At 47.0% G+C, this 20,917-nt stretch overlaps 1 protein-coding gene across 3 annotated transcripts in view; it reads left to right on the top strand.

The window, feature by feature from the left end:
- The window catches only part of LTF (lactotransferrin), a 46,724-nt gene that overhangs the window by 23,462 nt on the left and 2,345 nt on the right, over positions 1-20,917 (top strand). For 2 of the 3 annotated variants that reach the window (XM_082414223.1, XM_082414221.1), the window contains exons 4-15: positions 103-288; positions 628-775; positions 1,724-1,779; positions 5,066-5,244; positions 5,700-5,874; positions 6,834-6,988; positions 8,109-8,199; positions 10,642-10,689; positions 11,641-11,796; positions 13,516-13,657; positions 17,938-18,005; positions 20,036-20,220. In XM_082414223.1, coding sequence (XP_082270349.1) covers positions 103-288; positions 628-775; positions 1,724-1,779; positions 5,066-5,244; positions 5,700-5,874; positions 6,834-6,988; positions 8,109-8,199; positions 10,642-10,689; positions 11,641-11,796; positions 13,516-13,657; positions 17,938-18,005; positions 20,036-20,220 — 1,589 coding nt within the window. The remainder of the gene's footprint in view (positions 1-102; positions 289-627; positions 776-1,723; positions 1,780-5,065; positions 5,245-5,699; positions 5,875-6,833; positions 6,989-8,108; positions 8,200-10,641; positions 10,690-11,640; positions 11,797-13,515; positions 13,658-17,937; positions 18,006-20,035; positions 20,221-20,917) is intronic. The other variant, XM_082414222.1, reaches the window with a different exon arrangement.

The following is a 20,917-nucleotide window of genomic DNA, read 5'->3' as shown; positions in this document are numbered from 1 at the left end:
ACGGCAGCACACATTCCCCTTCCCACTGGGGGCTTGGTCAGGGTGGGCTGTTTCTCTCCCTCCGGTCCAGGCTAAGAGCTCTCGATTCTTTCTGCCCTTTAGCAGAGCCCCAAACCCAGTATTATGCCGTGGCTGTAGTGAAGAAGGGCAGCAACTTTCAGCTGAACCAGCTACAAGGCCGGAAGTCCTGCCACACGGGCCTTGGCAGGTCCGCCGGGTGGAACATCCCTATGGGGATACTTCGCCCGTTCTTGAACTGGACAGGGCCACCTGAGCCCCTCCAGAAAGGTAAGATGGCTGGGGGAGGGGGGTTGGGGGTGATCTCAGGCTGGGGTCTCTACTCCAGTGGCACATACACAAGCCCCTTCGGGATGGCCCAGGTGAACATGTGGGATGACTCCAAGGCAGGGGTGAAGTTAACTGATGTGAAACCTGCAGGGGCAGGTCTACCCGCATCAGCAGCCCTGGGAGGTGGCAGCTGAATCTGTTCTCAGCCAAAGTACATCTCTCTGAGCTCCTAGCTTTGCAAAGGCTGCCAGGCAGGGGTGGAGGGAGCGCGCACTGGGGGGTGCCACTGGCTGTGGCCCGGTGGGCTCACACTCTGGTTCATTTCTCTCTGTTCCACAGCTGTGGCCAAATTCTTCTCTGCCAGCTGTGTTCCCTGCGTGGATGGAAAAGAGTACCCCAACCTCTGTCAACTGTGCACAGGGACAGGGGGAAATAAATGTGCCTGCTCCTCCCAGGAACCATATTTTGGCTATTCTGGTGCCTTCAAGTGAGTGGAGTGAGACTGTCCTCTTCTCCCCAGTGGCCCACATGTCCTCCGGCTAGGAAGCGCTTTCTCTGGTCCCAAACAGAGCTCAGTCAGCTAGTGGGGACCATCGAGGAGGTCCTGTCCTACTGCTGTGCAGACAGAGAAACTGAGTCCGAAGAGGGTGCCCAGTGCACCTTCCCAGTGCACTTTCCCCTCTAGCCCCCCAGGCCCGACATGTGCCCTCTTACCTCTGCACCAGCCCCATGAGCAGCCACCTGGCCAGCGGCCCCTTCTGTCTCCCCAGAGAGCCCTGAATCGGGCTTTGTCCCTCTGTTGTCCTGGGCTCCTCCTGCTGACTCTGTCCCCTCCATAACCACAGAGGGACTGAAGGAGTCTTGTCATGAGAAGACCAGTCCCAGGCTCCTGGCCAGGCAGGACAGCCTGGCCTGTCCCGGAGCCAGGAGGCGGTGGGCTCCGCCTGACTGACCGGCCCCATCCCCTCTCTGCAAACCCCCCACCCAACTGACGCTGCTCCTGTTCCCCCATCTGCCTCTCGGACTCAGGCGTTTTGCGCAGGGAGGCCTCCTTGCTTCTCCGCTGGCCAGGGCACATCTGCCACTTAGTCCTGGGAGAAAAAAGCTACATGGCCAAGGACACACTACTTTTACCCCCTGGTGTAGAGGCTCGAAACTCTTTTACATAGAAGGACAAAGTTTTGCCCTCTCAGCCCTTAAGGCAGAAAGCAGGGGTCTCCGGCCAGCACCTGAGCCCTTCTTCCTCAGAATTCACCTGGAGGTGACCCCTGAAGCCTTCCCAGTGGGGATGCCCCAAAGCCTGAAGGCCCTGCCCTCCACAGATCAGGAGCCCACAGAAGACAAGCCCCAGGACCCTGTTCCACAGGGAGGCATAAGGAAGAAGTCGGGGAGGGCCGCTCTGTGCTGACCCTTCTGGGGCTTTCTCATCCCACAGGTGTCTGCAAGACGGGGCTGGAGATGTGGCTTTCGTCAAAGACAGTACAGTGTTTGGTAAGAGGAGGAAGAGCCACGGGTACTGCCTCCTTTCCTTTTCTTTCCTTATTTTATTTCATTTCATTTTATTGTAATTCCAAGTAGTGAGCTAATTTGACTCCTCACTTCCTGGCACACGATCATCAAGGTTCCCTACAGAGCATAGCTCTTATGTTATGTTATTTTATATTTTAAACGATCAGTTTTCTTCAAATCTCCCATGCCCGCTGTCTTTCTCTTCCGCCTCAAAGACGCCCATGCCAACGTATTTGACACGTGTCCTCCGAGATATATGTGGTCTTGCAAAATGTGTAGTGCTGGTTTGTGTTTCTGGATTCTAAGCTCACAGAAGCTTTACTGATCATTATCGATCATGATGTGATCAAGGTTTTCCACTCAGCATTTTGTTTTGGAGATTCATCCGTGTCGTTGTACTTGTCTGGTTCAGTGGTTCTAATAGATGAGAAATGCTCCATGGAAAGCACACATCACTTTTTTTTTTTTTTGGCTGCACTGGGTCTTCGTTGATGCATGCGGGCGTTCTCTAGTTGCAGCAAGCGGGAGCTACTCTTCGTTGCGGTGCCCGGGCTTCTCATTGTGTTGGCTTCTCTTGTTGCGGAGCACGGGCTCTACGCGTGTGGGCTTCAGTAGTTGCAGTGTGTGGGCTGAGTAGTTGTGGCTCGCGGGCTCTAGAGCGCAGGCTCAGTAGTTGTTGCAACTAACTAGGCTTAGTTGCTCCACGGCATATGGGATCTTCCCGGACCAAGGATCAAACCCGTGTCCCCTGCACTGGCAAGCGGGTTCTTACCCACTGCGCCACCAGGGAAGTCCACACACATCACATTTTATTATCTATGGTTGTAAAGCAATAGATATGTCATTGTTGGTTTATTTTGCATTTCTCTGACGTCTAGTGAGTTTGATCATCTCAATATATTTGCTAGTAGTTTGGGCTTCCCTTTCTTCTTTTATGATCTTTGACTATTTTCCTCTTGATTTTCATGTCTGTTTCTTCATAATTTTGATTCAAGGCTAGGCATTCCTTCTCTCTAGATATCCAGCCATTGTTGGTTCTAGACTTTAGGAAAATCTTTTCTCAGTCAAAAAATCTGTCAGTAGCACCTTTGTTGAACAGAAGCCCTTGATATTGATAAGGTCAAATTGGTCACTTTTGCCCTGCTGGTTTGTGTTTTGGGGACTTTTAAAGATGCCCTCTTCCCTCCAAATCATAAAGATTTTCTACAATAAGATTTATAGACTCCCCTCCCTAACACACACTTGTTTGTTCATACGTACTCTACCTAGGAAATCAGGTATGGATTTAGCTTCAGCATTTTTCCCCTTTAGAGTGAGAGCATTTTCCTTACAGTAACGACTGTAAAAAATTCCACCCTTTTCCCGCTGATATGTGGAGCCTCCTATACATCAAGCTTGTTTATAATCATGGATCAGTTTCTTAGCTATTTTGTTTCATTTGTCTATTTGTATTTTTCTGCTTTTATTACTCTGGCTTGTAGTGGTTCTTAATAGCTTGTGGGGGTCTGGGGAGAGAGTGTGCACGCAAGCGCCTTCCCCCAACACTTTGCTATTTATTTTCTAACTAAAATTTTAGAATTATTTTGTTGAATTTCTAAAAACATCATACTTTAAGTAGAATTGTATTGAACTTAAATTGATTCATGAAAAATTGACATATTTATGTCAAACTGTCCAATCCCTGATCATGATAAATCTCTCCCTTTTGATCACACCTCTTTTTATGTCCCTTAATAGAACTTATAGAACTTAACATTTTTCTCTTGGTCTCCTGCATTGTTTGTTTTTGTTTCTGTTTTATTTTGGCTGCGCAGCATGGCTTGCCGGATCTCAGTTCTCCAACCAGGGACTGAACCCAGGCCACGGCAGTGAAAGCACCGAATCCTAACCCCTAGGCCCACAGGGAACTCCTTCCTGCATTGTTTAATGAGGCTAATTACCAGCTATTTAATGGTTTTAGTTGCTATTATAGTATCATAGTCTGTATTAGTTTCTGTCTTATTATTGCTAACGAGAATAACACTTGATTTTTGTAGTGTTGCCTTGCTGGACTCTCTTGTTAGTTTTATTAGTTTTTTCTTGGTTTCACTGGCTTTTCTATGTAGGTGAGTACCTCATCGTTAAAAAATTAGAGTTTGTCTTTTTCCCAGTGTTTATATCTCTTATTTCTTTAGTAAATTGTGAAATCCAGGTCGTCTGATATTGTGTTGGCAACGTGACAGCTGACATCTTTGCCTTGTTCCTGATTTTGAAGTGACTGTTTAAATTTTCTTCTTTTAGTATGATTTTGCTGTAGATATTTTGATAAGTGGCATTTATCAAGTTTAATACCTTTGCCAAGTTCTCTATGTTACTAGTTTTCCAAAACTAAAAAAAAAAAAAAAAAAGCACATATAGATGTTGAACATATAAATGCTTTTTCTGCACCTATTAGGATTAAGAAGGTCTCACGATTTTCCTTTAACCCATTCTTGTCATGAATTACTTTAGTTTCTTTGACATTCAGCCATTCTTTTGTGAATGGAATAAACTGATAAACCTTAATCCTGATCTATTAGTTTTAAAATACTCTGTTATATTGAGTTCGCTAATTATTTTAGATTTTTGTGTTTATGTTCATAAGTAAAATAGGTCTGTAATTATTCCCTCCTGCACTTCTTTCTCTGATTTTGAGATCAAGATTATACTAAGCTCATAAAACAACTTGGGTCAGTTTCCGTCACTTTATGTATTCTGAAGCAATTTACATGTGATACAGATTAACAGTTCCAAATTGGGATGAACTCACTCATAAAAATAATATTTTCTCTTCTTTTGATACACCCAAGTGTTGAGAAGTGGCTCAACTGTATTTCTTGCTTTAAAATTTTTCTTGTTTTTATTCTTGCTAGAGATGTGGGTAAGGCAGCAGCCCCTGGCTGGCCCCCTGGGCTTGTCTCCATCATGTGACCCTTTTCTAGGTGGAGTTGCCATGGAAACAGATGGGTCTGGTTCAGCCTCCTTGGCTTGCCAGGCAGGAGTTGCAGCAACCCCAGGGCCTGTATGATCCAATCAGAGGAACATGGGCTTACCCCTAATGCTTTTTGGGCACTGTCTTTACCTTTCTGGATATTCTGGAGCAATCCACTGCCTTTCTGATCCCCAGTTTTGTCAACTGTGTAAGATGTCTCCTCCAGCTGAAATTCTATGGGGGAAGGGGGACTACAGCTCATGACTACTGCCTGGGGTTGCCTCATCTGGGCTCCCCTCCACCTCCCTCTTTCCCTAGAGAACCTGCCAGAGAAGGCTGACAGGGACCAGTATGAGCTGCTCTGCCCAAACAATACTCGGAAGCCAGTGGATGCATTCAAGGAGTGCCACCTAGCCCAGATCCCTTCTCATGCTGTTGTGGCCCGAAGTGTGGATGGCAAGGAGGACTTGATCTGGAAGCTTCTCCGCAAGGCACAGGTATCCCCACCCAGAGTACCCCCAACCTGCTTGGATTTGGTGGTGGGGAGGTTTCCTTCCTTCCTTCCCTAATTTCCCGCCACTCTAGAAGCCCTCTGTAGCCTCACTGCACAGATGCAGTGGCTTGCCTGTCTCTAGGCCATACTCCACGCAGCAGGAACAATGAAGCCCCTTCTAGCATTACGGACTGGCGGTGTCTCATGGGCTGGAGTAGAAGCAGGGGGAGGACAATGCAATATTCTCAGGACTCTAAGGTGCTTGGAACCCAGCAGCTTTTTAAAGATGAAGCCATAACTGAGCTATGTCACAGGGATGGCTTGAGTCCCTCTATGGGAGGAAGTCAACCAAGGTTCCTCCTCTCAGAATCATCCCTAAGTTCCAGATATTCTTTTTCAACATCATGTTTTTGTTTCCTATTTACCACTGACATCATAATTCTCTTTTCCCTTAATTAGGAGAAGTTTGGAAAAAGCAGTGTACAGGGGTTCCAGCTCTTTGGCTCTCCTCGTGGGCAGAAGGACCTGCTGTTCAAAGACTCTGCCCTTGGGTTTTTGAGGATCCCCTCAAAGATAGATTCTGGACTGTACCTGGGCTTCCGCTACCTCACCGCATTGCAGGGCCTGAGGGAAAGTGAGTGAGGACCAGGCAGGCCCCAAGGGCAGGCTGGTGTGGGTGGTGAGCCATGGGTGAGGGCTTCGGGGAGCACCTCACCCCCACCCCATGGGCAGCTTGGCCCTGCTCTGTAGTGGTCACTTGGCCATCTCCCAGCCACTGGAGGTCTTCACCATGGTAGGTTTGATGTGAGTGTGACCACCTCCTGTGGACCAAGTCAGGTGAAAAGTGTCTCCAAAGGAATGTGCCGCCTCCTGATAATACTGCCACAGGCCTCTGTGTGCGTCAGGCTCCCCAGCCCTGACGGAATAGTCAGTTTGCCTCCCAGGAAGTGAGAAGTATGAACATGAACCAAGAGAGCCAGGGCCCCTCCTGGGATGAATCCAGAGGCCTGGTGGGACACGGCCCAGTGCCTGGGCCCTGAACTTGGCTGGGATACCACATCGGGCCAGCTCAGCCATGGCTGCTTCTCCACTGGAGGCTTCAGATGGAGTCTGGGTGAACTGGGAAGCTGCGCTGTTGTCAGTGGTGGCGACTGCCTGCCTTAGGGGAAGTCAGGACAGGGCTCAAGGTCCCCTAGGCCACCTCTTGGGGCTGCCACTGTTTCTGTGTCCTGGAGCTTTTATCCCGTAGGACAGAGATATTAGGCAATATCTCGGTATCTCTCTCATTACACTAAAGCTTGAAGGGTGGATTAGAAGCCGGGGAAGCCTCCAAAGGAACAGAAATGAGACACAAGGAGGGCTATGCCTGAAGAAGGGTTTGGGGAGCTGAGAGTGGAGGGGGCAGAGGAGCACGTGGATGGGAAGAGGTGCAGGTGTCTGATTCCACTCTTCTCTGGAGGAAGTAGCTCCCGCCCAGGGAGCGTCGGGGCAGGAAGGGCGCTCTGAGTGGAGCACGCGCTCCAGGGAGGTCAGCGGGCCTGGGTGTCCCTCGCTGGGCTCAGGGCCCCTGCCGACCGCCATGTCCCCGGGCAGCTGCAGCGGAGGTGGAGGCGCGGCGCGCGCGGGTCGTGTGGTGCGCGGTGGGACCTGAGGAGCAGCGCAAGTGCCAGCAGTGGAGCCTCCAGAGCAGCCAGAGCGTGGCCTGCGCCACGGCCTCCACCACTGACGACTGCATCGCCCTGGTGCTGGTAGGTGGCCGGCGGCGGCGGGCCTGCGGGCGGTGCGGGCGGGGCAGCGCTCCGAGGAGACTAGGTCACAGGCATCTTGTCTGAAGCGAGGCGGACCTTAGAGGCGCTACGGCCCCGGGGGCGGGGTCTGCTCGCGCCTGCGCAGTGTGGGAACAGGCACAGCTTTCTGTCTGCAATCTGTTTACTGTGGGCTTTCCGCTCTCCTGATTTTAAGAACAAGTTGCGATGAATGCAGGTAATTTGGAAAATATAGAAAGATGTGATGTAAAAACAAACATAACACTGGGATGTCACACAGAGATACCACAGTTAGAGTTTTGCTAACTTCCCACTCCAGGATTTCTCGGTTCATGTCAGTTTAGGCTCGGAACAGTACTGGGTCGTTCCAGTTATGTAGTTTGAGTCCTTTTCACTTAACGGTGTATCATGGCCATTTTCCCACGTGACACGTTCTTTGAAAACACTTTAAAAAGTGATTTCAGGATATCTTTTATATGGTGTGACACAGTTTAGTCATGACCCTATTCTTCTTTGTCTCTGTATTTTGTTGTTATCAATAACCCTGTGCTGTGCAGCCTTGAATAGAAATCTTTATCCACATCTCCTATTAGCTTTAATAATGTTGTAAAAAAATAATTACTTAGTCAAAGAGGGAGTTTTACAATCTTGATGAATCCATGTTCCAGTTCTGGAGCGTGGGCTCGTTCATTCTGATGGTGAGCGAATTTAATTGTTTCTGCTCACTTGCTGAATAGCTTCTGTGTAGCACTTTGAGTGTAGTGCTAATGAGCAGAGACTAGACAAGACCAGCTGTTCCCCTCTGTCTCCTCAGTGAGGGAGGCTGGTCCAGGAGGGCATCCAACAGTGCTCCAAGTGCAGAAAGGGATTTCGTTCAGAGGACCGGGCTACCTGTGCCGGGTCTTTCCAATGGAAGCGACAGCATGAAAGGCATGTAGGGCTGGTAGAGAATTAATAGTGCACAGGGCGTTTCCATGGGGTGCTCAGTTCAACCCTTGCTGCTTTACTGGGGCACCTGACAGCTATTCTCTCAGAGCTGTAAAGACAGGCGGGACAGGAAACAGCCTCACTGTGGTGCTGGAGATATGCTTTGTCTTGGCAGAAAGGAGAAGCTGATGCCCTGAGCTTAGATGGAGGATATGTCTACACTGCGGGCAAGTGTGGTTTGGTGCCTGTCCTGGCAGAGAACCAAAGTAAGTGGAGAAGAGTCCTCTCTTTTTTATTCCCTCAGGGCTTCGGGAGTGGGGTAGAGAGGAGTAACCCCACTCGGTGGGTCCAAGTGGAGACATTAAAATGGACAGATACGTTCAAACAGGAGAATCAGGGGAAAGAATAGATGAACGGGGCTGTGTTACCCACACAGCCTATTGTAGTGAGAACTGACAAAGCCCAGGTTGGTTTCCTCTTTTTAATTTTTAAAAAGATTTTAGTAAAGTATAATATATATGCAGAAAAGTGCACACAAGTGTACAACTCAAGGACATTTCACGAAGTGGTACATCCCCAAGCGCTAGTGCCCAGAGCAAGACACAGCAGGTTCCACAAGTCCCCTTGTGTCCTCCTGTCACCAGCCCCCTTACTCCAGCAAGGGTAATGACTCCTGACTTCAAATGGCACAGATCAGTTCTGCCCATTTTTTTTTTAAATTTATTTATTTATTATTTATTTTTGGCTGTGTTGGGTCTTCGTTTCTTTGCGAGGCCTTTCTCTAGTTGCGGCAAGCGGGGGCCACTCTTCATCGCGATGCGCGGGCCTCTCACTATTGCGGCCTCTTTTGTTGCGGAGCACAGGCTCCAGACGTGCAGGCTCAGTAGCTGTGGCTCACGGGCCTAGTTGCTCCGCGGCATGTGGGATCTTCCCAGACCAGGGCTCGAACCTGTGTCCCCTGCATTGGCAGGCAGATTCTCAACCACTGTGCCACCAGGAAGCCAGTTCTGCCCGTTTTTGAACTCTATGTAAAAGGAGTTGCACAGCATGGGCTTTTAAAAATGTCTTTTGCTCAGCATTATACCTCGTTTTGTAGTATTCTATTGTGTGACTCCACTGCAGTTATTTATTCTACTGTGGATGAGCATTTGGGTAATTTCCAGTTGGCTGCTGTGGATAGCGTTGCTATGAACATCTGTGTCCGTGTTGTTTGGTGAGCACATATATGCATTTCTGCTGCATGGAACTGCTGGGACATTCTCTTTGGACTTGATTCTGCAAAGACAAATGCCTTCTGATTTCACTCCTATGTGGAATATTAAAAAAAAATAAGTGAACAAACCAAAGCAAATCAAACAAAAACAAACACACAGATTCAGGGACTAGAGTAGTGGATACCAGAGGGAAAAGGGGAGTGGGGGGAGAGGGAAAGGGGTAAAGGGCGTCAGCGGTAGGTGATGTATGGAAACGAAACTTTTGGTAGGTATATAGAAGTCAAAATATAATGCTGTACGCATGAAACTTACATAATATTATAAACCAATTAAAAATACTTTTCCAATAAAACATCACCTACAGATTCACATTATCCATCACATGAAATGGGAGTGATGTGACTTTTTCCCAAGGAGAAGCCAGTTACTGAGTTTGAAAGCATGGATCTCCCCATGCTGAAGGGACATAAGAAATGCTACTTTATCCTTAGCCTCTCCAGAGGGAACTAGAGGAGGTCAGGCAGGTGAGACAAGGTGCCCCTCACCTCCAATGGGCGAGGATTAGGTAGGAGTACTTCGGTTACAAATGACACAATCCCATTGCCATGTGGCTTAAACAAAAAAGATAGTTGATTGGTTTATGTGGTGATTGAACTGTCCAGATGTTAGTTTCAGCAGTTCCACCCCTGGGTACATCCCCAGACGTGTATGAAGATGTCAGTGACAACATTGGAAGCAGTGAACTTAGGAGCCCTAACTCAGCTCAGTGAGTTACAGACAGTAAGGCAGTTTGAACTTAAAAACACAGTATTGGGACAAATACCATATGATATCACTTATATGTGGAATCTAAAATATGGCACAAATAAACCTATCTACAAAACAGACTCACAGACATAGAGATCAAATGTGTGGTTGCCAAGGGGGAGAGGGAGACGGAGAGGGATGGACTGGGAGTTAGGGGTTGGTAGATGCAAACTATTACATTTAGAATGGATAAACAACAAGGCCCTGCTGTATAGCACAGGGAACTATATCCAGTCTCCTGGGATAAACCATAATGGAAAAGAATATAAAAAAAAAGAATGCAGGTATGTGTATAACTGAGTCACTTCGCTGTACAGCAGAGACTGGCACAACATTGTAAATCATCTATACTTCAATTAGGGAATTCCCTGGCGGTCCAGTGGGGTTAGGACTCGGTGCTTTCACTGTTGGGGCCCAGGTTCGATCCCTGGTCGGGGAACTAAGATCCTGCAAGCCATATGGCACAGCCAAAAAAAAAAAGAGCTTAAAAACACAGTATTGGGTTGAAAATAAAAAAAGGAGGAAACTTAGTGAAGTCTATAATACAATGCCATTTATTTATATTAAAAACACATATACACAAAACCATGCCAGTATATGTTCTTTGATATGTGTGTATCTTTGAAAAATATATGAACACAATAAAACATGTGTTTAATGACATTTTGCTTGTCTTTATTCTTTCAGAATCCTCCAGAAGCAACGGCCCAGATTGTGTGCACAGACCAACGGAAGGTGAGTTGGAATCGATCACTTTCAGAGTCAAGGGTAAGTTTTTGTATCTGGAGGAGGAGGTGGTGGGAGCTTTAAAAAACCTCACAGAGATGCAGCCATAGAAGCTGTAAGTTCTTCTGCAGATGCAAATCATTCAGAGGTGAGTAACTATAATTATGTTTCTGTGGACCTTCATACATGGCAGAGAAATATCAGAGTTCCTCATTTTGTCCTGACCACAGAGAAGGTGGGGTGTTACACCCCCATCTCATATGGATACGGAAACAGTGTCCCGGATCTCACTCACAGCCATTGAGAATACTGTGGCAGATCCTGGCCTGGAACCAGGTCCCTTGTGCTAAATCCCTTGCCCTGTGCACCAGCCCACCTGCCTGCCAGAGCTGGTGCTTCCTTAGCTTCGGTAGAGCTCTGCACTTGCCGGCAGCAGAGTCTGCCAGGTGCGTGCTCTCAGGAGGAGGACTGCACCCCATTGACCCTCTCTCAGCACAGGGAGGTCCTTGGGGACACACCCCCTGCATCCACACAGCACTTATTCCGGCGGCCATCACTGCTCTGGCCTGATGCAGTTGGTATATTGCATGTTGCAGTTGGCGATTTATGCACTCTTGGGGTCATGCTCCTTGGTCAGTGTTTGTGGCTTTAGTAGCCCACATCTAAAATAGAATGAATTGCCAGTTTATAACTCAGGGACAGTATATGGCTGGTCAAGGACAGTCCCCAGCTATCACTTAAGGATCAGCTTACTATTTCATTTCATAACCCAGATCAATCTCATCTTAACATAGAGCAGCAGCTTAAAGTTTGTTGGTCTATCAGACAGTGGCCAGTCATCTGGGGGAATCATTGCCTGGTGATGCTTCTTGACCCTTGTTGGCTTGGGCTGCACACAGCTGCAGTAGAGTCCATGGACCAGGCCCTGGGAGGCTAAGACTTGCTCTTCTCTTGTCCAAGGGTATCTTGCCGTGGCAGTTGTCAAGAAGGCAAATGATGAGCTCACGTGGAATTCTCTGAGAGGCAAGAAGTCCTGCCACACCGCCGTGGACAGGACTGCAGGCTGGAACATCCCCATGGGCCTGATCGCCAACCAGACAGGCTCCTGCAAATTTGGTAGGAGTCCTGAGGGAGTCGTGGGTCGGCCATCCTGAGGGGCAGGCTGGGGTCCTCTGTAAAACTCAGGGAGGGGAGGGGTGGGGACTTGCAGGCTGACCGTGGCTTACAGGCCTTTTCTGGTGTAAGCAAGATCTCCCTGCGGCTGCCTTCTGCAGCTTCTCCACACAGCACTTCCCACACCCCATCCGCCCCACACGAAGGTGCAAAACTGGAGGATCAGTCTGTTTCTCTGCACCCTAAGAATGGATGCAGGTCCTGAGAAGTGCAAAAGTCATTTTTTGCTTCCTGGAGCTCCGGATCTAAATTCCTCCCAGGCACTGGCTTCTCAATTTGGGAAAAGCCATCTGCCTTCCTCATGAAAGGTGACTTCTGTTACTAAACAGAACTGACTTCTTACTCCACGCTGTAGAGGAAACTGAGTAAGACCTCCAGGCTTTTGGCTCAGTCTCCCCTCCCGCCGTGCTCACACCCCACACATGAGCCACGCCCTACCTGCCGTGGGCCTGGTGGCGTGGAGCTGTGTGCCATGTTCTTGTCGTGGCCCACCTCCCGGGCAGGCGTCTGCTCGAGTGGGGCCCTGCTGCATTTTGAATGGGTCTGCGATCCCAGCTTGGCGGGCTCTAGTGTGGCTCTGTTCCTCACTAGCAGTGCACACTGGTGTCGCTCTCTGTGACCCCACGGCAGCCTCCAGGTTGTGGACAAGCTGCCAGGACCACAGTGGGACACTCCCAGCCCTAACCAGAGCTTGGCACGTGGCGTGGTTCTTCCAGTGGCAGGGGCTGCACGAGTCTGATAATGGGTGCTACTTGCTCTTCAGGGCAGGGCTTTCTTGTCACCTTTATTTCCTCTCTCTTTAATCCGTATTAATCCATGTTAACTCCTTAATGTGGGTTAAATCACGTGGTGGTTTGGTTCATATTAGGTTCAGCTGCAAGGACAGAAAACCTCCAGTAGAAGTGAATAGACGTTTATTTCTCTCCCACGTGAGTGAAGTCCAGAGGTGGATTGTCCAGAGCTGGCAGGACGACCACATGGTGTCAGGGGCCCAGGTTTCAAACATCTGGCTATTCTGAAACATATGTGGCTTCCGTGCTCAAGGTCACTCATGGCCCATGTCACATCTGGGGGTCCAGTTCCCACTTCTGCATTCCATGTGCAGAATGAAAGAAGGGAAGGAGAAGGGGCAAAACACATGTGCCAACTGTCTTTTAAGGATGTCAAGACACTGGCACCCAACACTCCTGCTCATATTTCACTGGCGATACTTAGCCATGTGGCTTACTAGCCACAGAGTAAGGCTTGTCTCTGTTCTAAGGGACCAGGTGCCCAGGTAAAAAGCAGGGTTCCTATTACTGAGGAAAAGGGGAAATCAGATCCTGGAGTGGACATTTTGCAGCTTCTGCTGAGATGGCCATCAGATTCATCAAGTTGAGTCCCCAGCTCGAGGCTGTGATGATGGGGCCCTTTGTACAATTACACACTCTCTTCCCCAGCCCCAATCAGGTTTCCTGTCTCAAGTACCTACAGTCTCAAGTTTTTCTGAACCTTGATGGCGCCCGGGTTGGTGGTAACATGTTACTGTGTGTTATAATGACTGTGTTCTATCTGCCTTGGTCAATATGATGAATGGAAACCAAGCCACATCACCTGTTAGGTAAAGACCGCTTATCTTGACTCAGGTAGGAAGAGCTGACTCCCCGTGCTTCTTCTCTGCAGATGAATTCTTTGATAAAAGCTGTGCCCCTGGGGCTGACCCGAGATCCAGTCTCTGTGCACTGTGTGTTGGCGATGACCAGAACGTGGACAAGTGTGTGCCCAACAGTAAAGAGAGGTACTATGGCTACACCGGAGCTTTCAGGTGAGTGCTGTGGGCAGGCTTCACCAGGGCAGGGCCTTGTTCCTCATCCTCCAGCATCTTGGCACTGCATTTCTAAGGGGCCCAACGTGGCCCATCACAGCAGAGCCAAGAGGCAGCCTGGGGATCAGCTGATGGGCGGGCTGGGGAGGGCTCCTCCCATCGCGCCCACCACCCCAAGAGTGGGGACTGGCCCGGGGGCTGTCTGACCTCAGCTCTGCTGGTCTTCCCCTTGTGGCCTGGAGCCAAGGTCAACCTCAGTGGGCCTCAATGTCCTCATCCTCAGCATCAGGTGGGGAGAGGTTGTGGTATCAGTCCTTTCTGCAATTCAGTTTTATGGGGAAGAATTCTCTTTCTCACAGGCACTACCCTCTACCCCAACCTAGGTCATCGTTATGTTTCACGTTTTACTTTTCTCTTTGATTTTGGCCTTAGAAATGGCAAAATAGCACAGTGTTATTCTCCACTAGTGAAAAATAAACCAAAAAATAAGTTTTCAGAATTCACCAATTATAAACACTTAGTAAATCACAGTATCTTTCCACAGTCTTCATTTTATAATCCAGATGTTACTTCTCAGTGGTACAATTAGGGGTTTGAAGGGCAGAGTTCTCCCCCATCCATTTTTCTGTATTCTCCAAGAATATATTTCACCACCAGGTGGCGTCATGTATCTGAGAATGACTGCCCAAACTGGTCTTTGAATTTTTTAATGTAAATTCAGTAGCCTTCTCTCCAGTGATGGGATGATATAAAAGTAGCTTTTGCTATACTCTGAGTGACTTATAAAAAAAAATTTCATGAATGTACAAAAATATCTTTAAGGAGCTAAAGTTTTGCAAATGGAAGAGTTGTGATTCTACTCAGAAATATTGAATAGACAACATGTCTGATAAAAAACCATGTGGTTTTCTTTTTCAAACCTATGGTAAGGTATTATTTCACTGGAAACACCTACACTTTAGTATTCCTATTTATACCAGAAGGAAATGCTTTGTCTTTTGCTCAAATCAAAAGCTGGAACCAGAACCATATTTATCTCTCTGTTTCTAACTAACATCCTTATATATTGCTGGTTCTTGATTTTTAAATGTCAGCTATTTTCTGCTGACTTTCCATTATGAAAGAAGAAGATCTAGCCTCTCGTACTGCTCCTGTGCTTCTTCCACCCATAACCACAAACTTCACCTCCTTTTAGTATCCAACAAGAGTATGACATATTTAGTGCTTACTTTATTATGAATATGTAAATATTAGTCTCGTATTAAATATGTGACATAATAAGATTATATTTCCCTTATTGAACAGAGTTTTTCTTTACTCTGGACTTGATCGGTGTCTTTTTAAAATTTGCTTAATTTTCTGTACTTCTTTTAAAAAATCACTCATTCATCCCCAAACCTTCTACTAGTAGCATAAATCTAGCAATCCATGCACAGACTGGATGCTGTCCCAGGTTCATCATTTACCTGGGAATGTTGCACCTGAAGATCTCCACCCTCCTCCCCAGTCTGGATTGGGCCTCTCGAGGCCCCCTACATATCTGTGGTCTGGGGATTCCCCTTAAGCATCATTCTGGAATTTTTCATTGTCTTACTTCCTCTTAAATGACCTGTTTCCTGGATCCCACATCTTTAGTTTTCTTAGTTTTGTTGCAGCAGAACACATGTTCTTGAGAAAGGGTGAATAGGAGTTCTGTTTTTTGAGTATTTACATGTCTAAAAACATCTTTAGTCTACCCTTGAAGTGATTTATAGTTTGGCTGGATAACTAAGTGCAGGCTGGAAAACAATTTCCCTAGGAATTTTGACAGGATTTGCATATCTGGGAAATGGGAGCATTAACTGTTTTGACCAACTGTCCCACTAAAAACAAGCAAAAATGTTGGGTTAAGTACACACACACACACGTGTGCTCACACACACCCACACACGTGCACGCACACACATCCATGTTTTTTTTTTTTTAATGTTTATTTATTTATTTATGGCTGTGTTGGGTCTTCGTTTCTGTGCGAGGGCTTTCTCTAGTTGAGGCAAGCGGGGGCCACTCTTCATCGCAGTGCGCGGGCCTCTCATTATCGCAGCCTCTCTTGTTGCGGAGCACAGGCTCCAGACGCGCAGGCTCAGTAATTGTGGCTCACGGGCCTAGTTGCTCCGCGGCATGTGGGATCTTCCCAGACCAGGGCTCGAACCCGTGTCCCCTGCATTGGCAGGCAGATTCTCAACCACTGCGCCACCAGGGAAGCCCCCACACCCGTGTTCTTAAGAGCATTGAATAACTGACAAAGTGACAAGGGATTATTAGACTAAAATCTAAGGGGAATAGGAATTCGGAGACCTAGGTGGAGACACTTTGTCCTGAGGGTAGCTATTCTGACAAACTTGAACTCAGAGGTTACATACACCTTTAAGGTAGGAGTGAACCAGAAGTAACTTCCACCCCACTCCCAGGAGGCTTCAGGTTGCCTGGATGCTGAGGAAAACAGGGAGGAAAATACATGTCATTCCTGAAAAATTGAAACCATGGGCCAGCTCTTGCATGGATTTGCAGCTCCAACTTGTGTCCCCTAGGATGGTCCAGAAATTCTCAACTCATAATTTTTTAAAAAGTGGTCCCAGACTAGCGCTCCCTTTAGGAATCTGTCTGGAAGACAGCATCTTCAGTTTAAGCCTCAAATACTGCTCAGAAGTACTCTCTCAGTAACAATGAGCAGGACACAGTAAAAAGTAATTATAACAATGTGATAAAAACACACAGCGGAAAAGTTGCCAGAAGCAAAAAACAGCAGAATAAACAGGTTAGTATTTTTAAAAAGGAATAAATAGAACTTCTAGAAAGGAAAAAAATTACAGCAACTGAAGTTTGCTATATAATTGACCAGTTTAACAGATTAAGCATAGCTAAAAAGAGAAGTAGCGATGTGGAAATATGTGAAAAAAAATTATGCAGAATGTAACATAGAAAGACAGAAAATCAAGCAAATTCAGAAATTTAAAAGCGTTAATCCATTGTCTTCTAAAGCTAGAGTTTCTGTTGAGAAATCTGGTACCATTTTTCGATCCCTGATTCTTTGTATATGACATTTTTTCTTCTTGAAAAGAATTTTTTTTTTGAGTTTTCAACAATTTATTTTTGGCTTCCTAATCCTGAGAGAGAAGCTTTAGAAGGCTCATGAGGTGTCTTAGACAAACAGGTCTACACAAAGAATATTCTGTGAAGAGTAAATAAATCAGACACATATGTTTTATATTTCTCTCTAAATTTACAGAGATTTAACTATGAATGAAAAATACTCTTTAGGAAAAATGAGTTTTGTGTTTCGTCCAATGTAAAATGCTTTGAAAACTATTTTTGTGAAAAGTTTTTGATTTAAAGAAATAAAATAAAAAATAGTTCTAAAAATTATTTTTAAATCTCCCTCCAGTGTTCTGAAACTTCACAATGGTATTTCTTCAGTGGGTCTTCCTTTAATTCATCGGATTGGGCATATATATTTACACTGCATGTATATAGGCTCTATCTAGTCCTGCTGTTCTCAGCTACTTTCAGTGGTGCCTAGTACTTCTAATTGTTGAGTCTTTCTGGAGTTCTGCCGTGCACATCAGCTTTCTCCTGGGCGCCCCCCACTTCCAACTTATGTCACAGCTTTCTTTGCTCTTTTGGGTCAATTACTGCTCACCCATTTGATCTCTACTTCTAAACGTTGCCATTATTATCTTCTCTCTTTCCCTCTTGCCTTCCTCTGGCTCATAGATATATGGCTTTAAAAGAAATCTCATTCATGTCATTTTATTGGAATTTTAGAAGGAGGGAAGGTACCCATATATCTTCAATCTACCATTTTAAACTCTAAGTTCCTGGAAATATTTGCCTTTATCTTTTCTATGTTTACTTCCATGTTTCAGTTTTTGGAATGTGTATTATGAATATTTATGAAAACTCTAATAGTTTTTCTTCTCTGGCAATGTTTTTTTTTTTTTTTGGGCTGTGCTGGGTCTTCGTTGCTGCACGCGGGCTTTCTCTAGTTGTGGTGAGCGGGGGCTACTCTTCGTTGCGGTGCACGGGCTTCTCATTGCGGTGGCTTCTCTTGCTGTGGAGCACGGGCTTTAGGCGCGCAGGCTCAGTAGTTGTGGCTCACAGGCTTAGTTGCTCCGCGGCACATGGGATCTTCCCGGACCAGGGCTCAAACCCATGTCCCCTGCATTGGCAGGCAGATTCTGAACCACTGTGCCACCAGGGAAGCCCCTCTGGCAACGTTTTTATTCTCTGAAACATTTTAGGTGCCTGGCTGAGGACGCTGGGGATGTTGCATTTGTGAAAGATGTCACTGTCTTGGAGAATACTAACGGTAGGTAAAGATGTTTCCCTTTCCCCTTCAAAGAAGAATCTTTGCCATCACGACACAGATTACTATTCAGATTTGCAATTGGAAATTATTATAATCTTTTCCAGACTTGGATCAAATTAATTCTAAAATACTTTACCTCAGTATGCAACATAGTAACATCTATAGGTGTCACATTGATTTTGAAACCAAATTTCCTCTCTCCCTCTCTCTCTCTCCCTCTGTCACACGCACACGCGCGCGCGCACGCACGCACGCGCGCACACACACACACACACACACACACACACACACACACACACCCCAGCCATACTCAGGGGCAACTATCTCCCTGGCTTTGTCTAGTCAGCCACAGAAGCACACCATCTTCCTGTCTCAGCCTATCGGAAACTGAATGTGGATGATACATGAAAAAAGAATTTGGACATGTGCAGGTTAAATTTCCCCTTTTAAACCAGGAAGTAGGAGCGTTCATTCAGCCCATGTGAGCCCTCAGTGTGGAAACTCCTTGGGGGTTAATGAGGACAAAATCATAGGCAGATGCAGATGATAGAAGGTAAAATCCCCCAGCCAATAGAGGAATAGTCACCCTCTCTTCTGACCTCTGGTGAAAATACTAATTACCAAGTTTAAGACTCCCAGCGGTTTGCTGCCTTCCAAACCGCACCTCTCTTCTTACCCGCTGCACTTAGCCCTCCACGCCCCCACAGAGGACTTGCCACTTCCCCCCTCAAAGGGGCTGCTTCCACTTTCTGCCTCTTCTCTTCAGTGACAGCCACAGCCAGAGCCACTCCTCCAAGTCCCCGGGGAGAGCGATAGAGGCCAGACATGTAAATCTGGGGTGATCTCAGTATCGAATGGACAAAGCCAAGAGAATGCAGGAAGTCTTTCCTTGAGGGGACAGGGCAAAAGGAGAGAAGCAGCCACCTGACCACAAAAGCTACGTTTGCACACACACAGGCATACCTGTGTACAATTACATTTTGAATTCAGGAACCATGAATCTAAGTGATCTCCAGGGATCAGATGGGTGGCAAATTTAGTTTTAAGCTTCTCTGGGATTTCACAACTGTATTTTATCAGTATTGACTGAAAGCATATTTGATAAACCCATAGACGTTCCTATCCTTCCTCTGGTTACACTAAGAGCGTTGGAATATGAAAGGAAACAATTTCTTCTTCTTCTTCTTTTTTTTAAAAAATACTTATTTATTTAATTTATTTATTTGGCTGAGCCAGTTCTTAGTTGTGGCACATGGGATCTTCGTTGCGGCATGCAGGATCTAGCTCCCTGACCAGGGATCGAACCCGGGCCCCCTGCCTTGGGAGCTGGTAGTCTTACCCACTGGACCACCAGGGAAGTCCCAACAATTTCTTCTTGAACACAAAGCAGCACTTCTTTTTCTGGAACTCACTGGAAAATATGGCATACATGGAGGGTTTTCTTTTAAAGAAATGTAACAGCTTTATGGAGATACAATTTACATACTCCAAAATCCACCCATTCAGAGTGTAGATTCAATGGGATTCAGTGATCTCCAGCACATTCAAAGTTGTGCAGCTGCCAACAGAATCCAATTCCAGAACATTCACAAAACCCCTTAAAGAAACCCTGCGCCTATTATCAGTCGCTTCCCCACTCCCCCAGAGCTGGCAACCATCAATTCACTTTCTGTCTCCATAGATTTGCGTATTCAGGACATTTCACATAAATGGAATCCTACGATATGTGATCTTTTGTGACTGGCTTCTTTTACTTAGCGTAATGTTTTCAAGGTTCATCCACGTTGCAGCGTGTGTCAGAACTTGACTCCTTTTCATTGCTGAGTAATACTCCATCGTGAGGATATAGCACTAATGCTTGATATGTTTGAAGTTTGTGTATCTTGTGGAGCTTTATTTGCTCTCCTTCACATCACTGCAACCCCACTGTGTGCATTTCAAGAGGCCGGTGGATGGTCACAGCCACCCGGAAAGGATGCTTTGACTCAGAGGGGCAGCCGTGGCTGATGCTGCCTTCTTTATATCTCCAGGAGAGAACACTGCAGCCTGGGCTAGGAAACTGGATCGGGAGGACTTTAGGTTGCTGTGTCTCGATGGCACCAGGAAGCCTGTGACAGAGGCTCAGAGCTGCCACCTGGCTGTGGCCCCAAATCATGCCGTGGTATCTCGGAGCGATAAGGCAGCACACGTGGAACAGGTGCTGCTCCTCCAACAGGTATGGGTCACCAGGGCCTCCTGCAGGGGCTCCTGTTAGGTGCGGCGATCACAGAGCTCAGGGAATCCACCCATCCCCAGCCTTTCTGTCCCGTCCCTCTGCTTGAAGCTGGTGATGAGAGTATTTGCTCCACGCTGGGGGGCTGCCCTGAGTCTCATGGCCCTGGACGTGTGCTCACTGCCTGGCTGGGAGATGCTTTCTCTCCTTGAGCCTCCTGTTGTTCTTCAGGCAAATGAGGGAGGCGACTGAGCCTTCCTCCCATAGCCAGGTAGAGAGTGGTTTGCTCTGCTGATGTTTCCAGAGCCCGGGCCGACTGGGGATGTTCTAGACCGGGCCCCTGCATTTGTAATCTCTAAAAACAACAAACCCAGAACTTGTATAGATTTAAGGCTATCCACGTGAAGTGGTTTGAAGGAAATCCTATAATTTCCTTGAAGTCTGGGATTCTCTATTAGGACATCCAGCTCTGTATTAAAATGGCACGTTTCTAGATGTGCGTTAAAGACAGTGGCCCTAGAATGTAAAAATAGGCACAATAACTAGCATTTATGGAGCTCCCACTGTGCACACTCACGGGTGCTGGTAAGAGGTCTGCTGCCATGCAGGTGCTTGGTTCTTGCAGCTCACCTCCGTGGGAGCCCTGGGCATGGAGGAGGAACCACGTCCAAGGGAGGCTAAGTGACCTGCCCAAGGCAAT

This window comes from Balaenoptera physalus (genome assembly GCF_965194825.1).
Source record: "Balaenoptera physalus genome assembly, chromosome: 11".
In the NCBI taxonomy this organism is placed as follows: Eukaryota; Metazoa; Chordata; class Mammalia; order Artiodactyla; family Balaenopteridae; genus Balaenoptera; species Balaenoptera physalus.
This window is presented reverse-complemented; position numbering and strand designations above follow the sequence as displayed.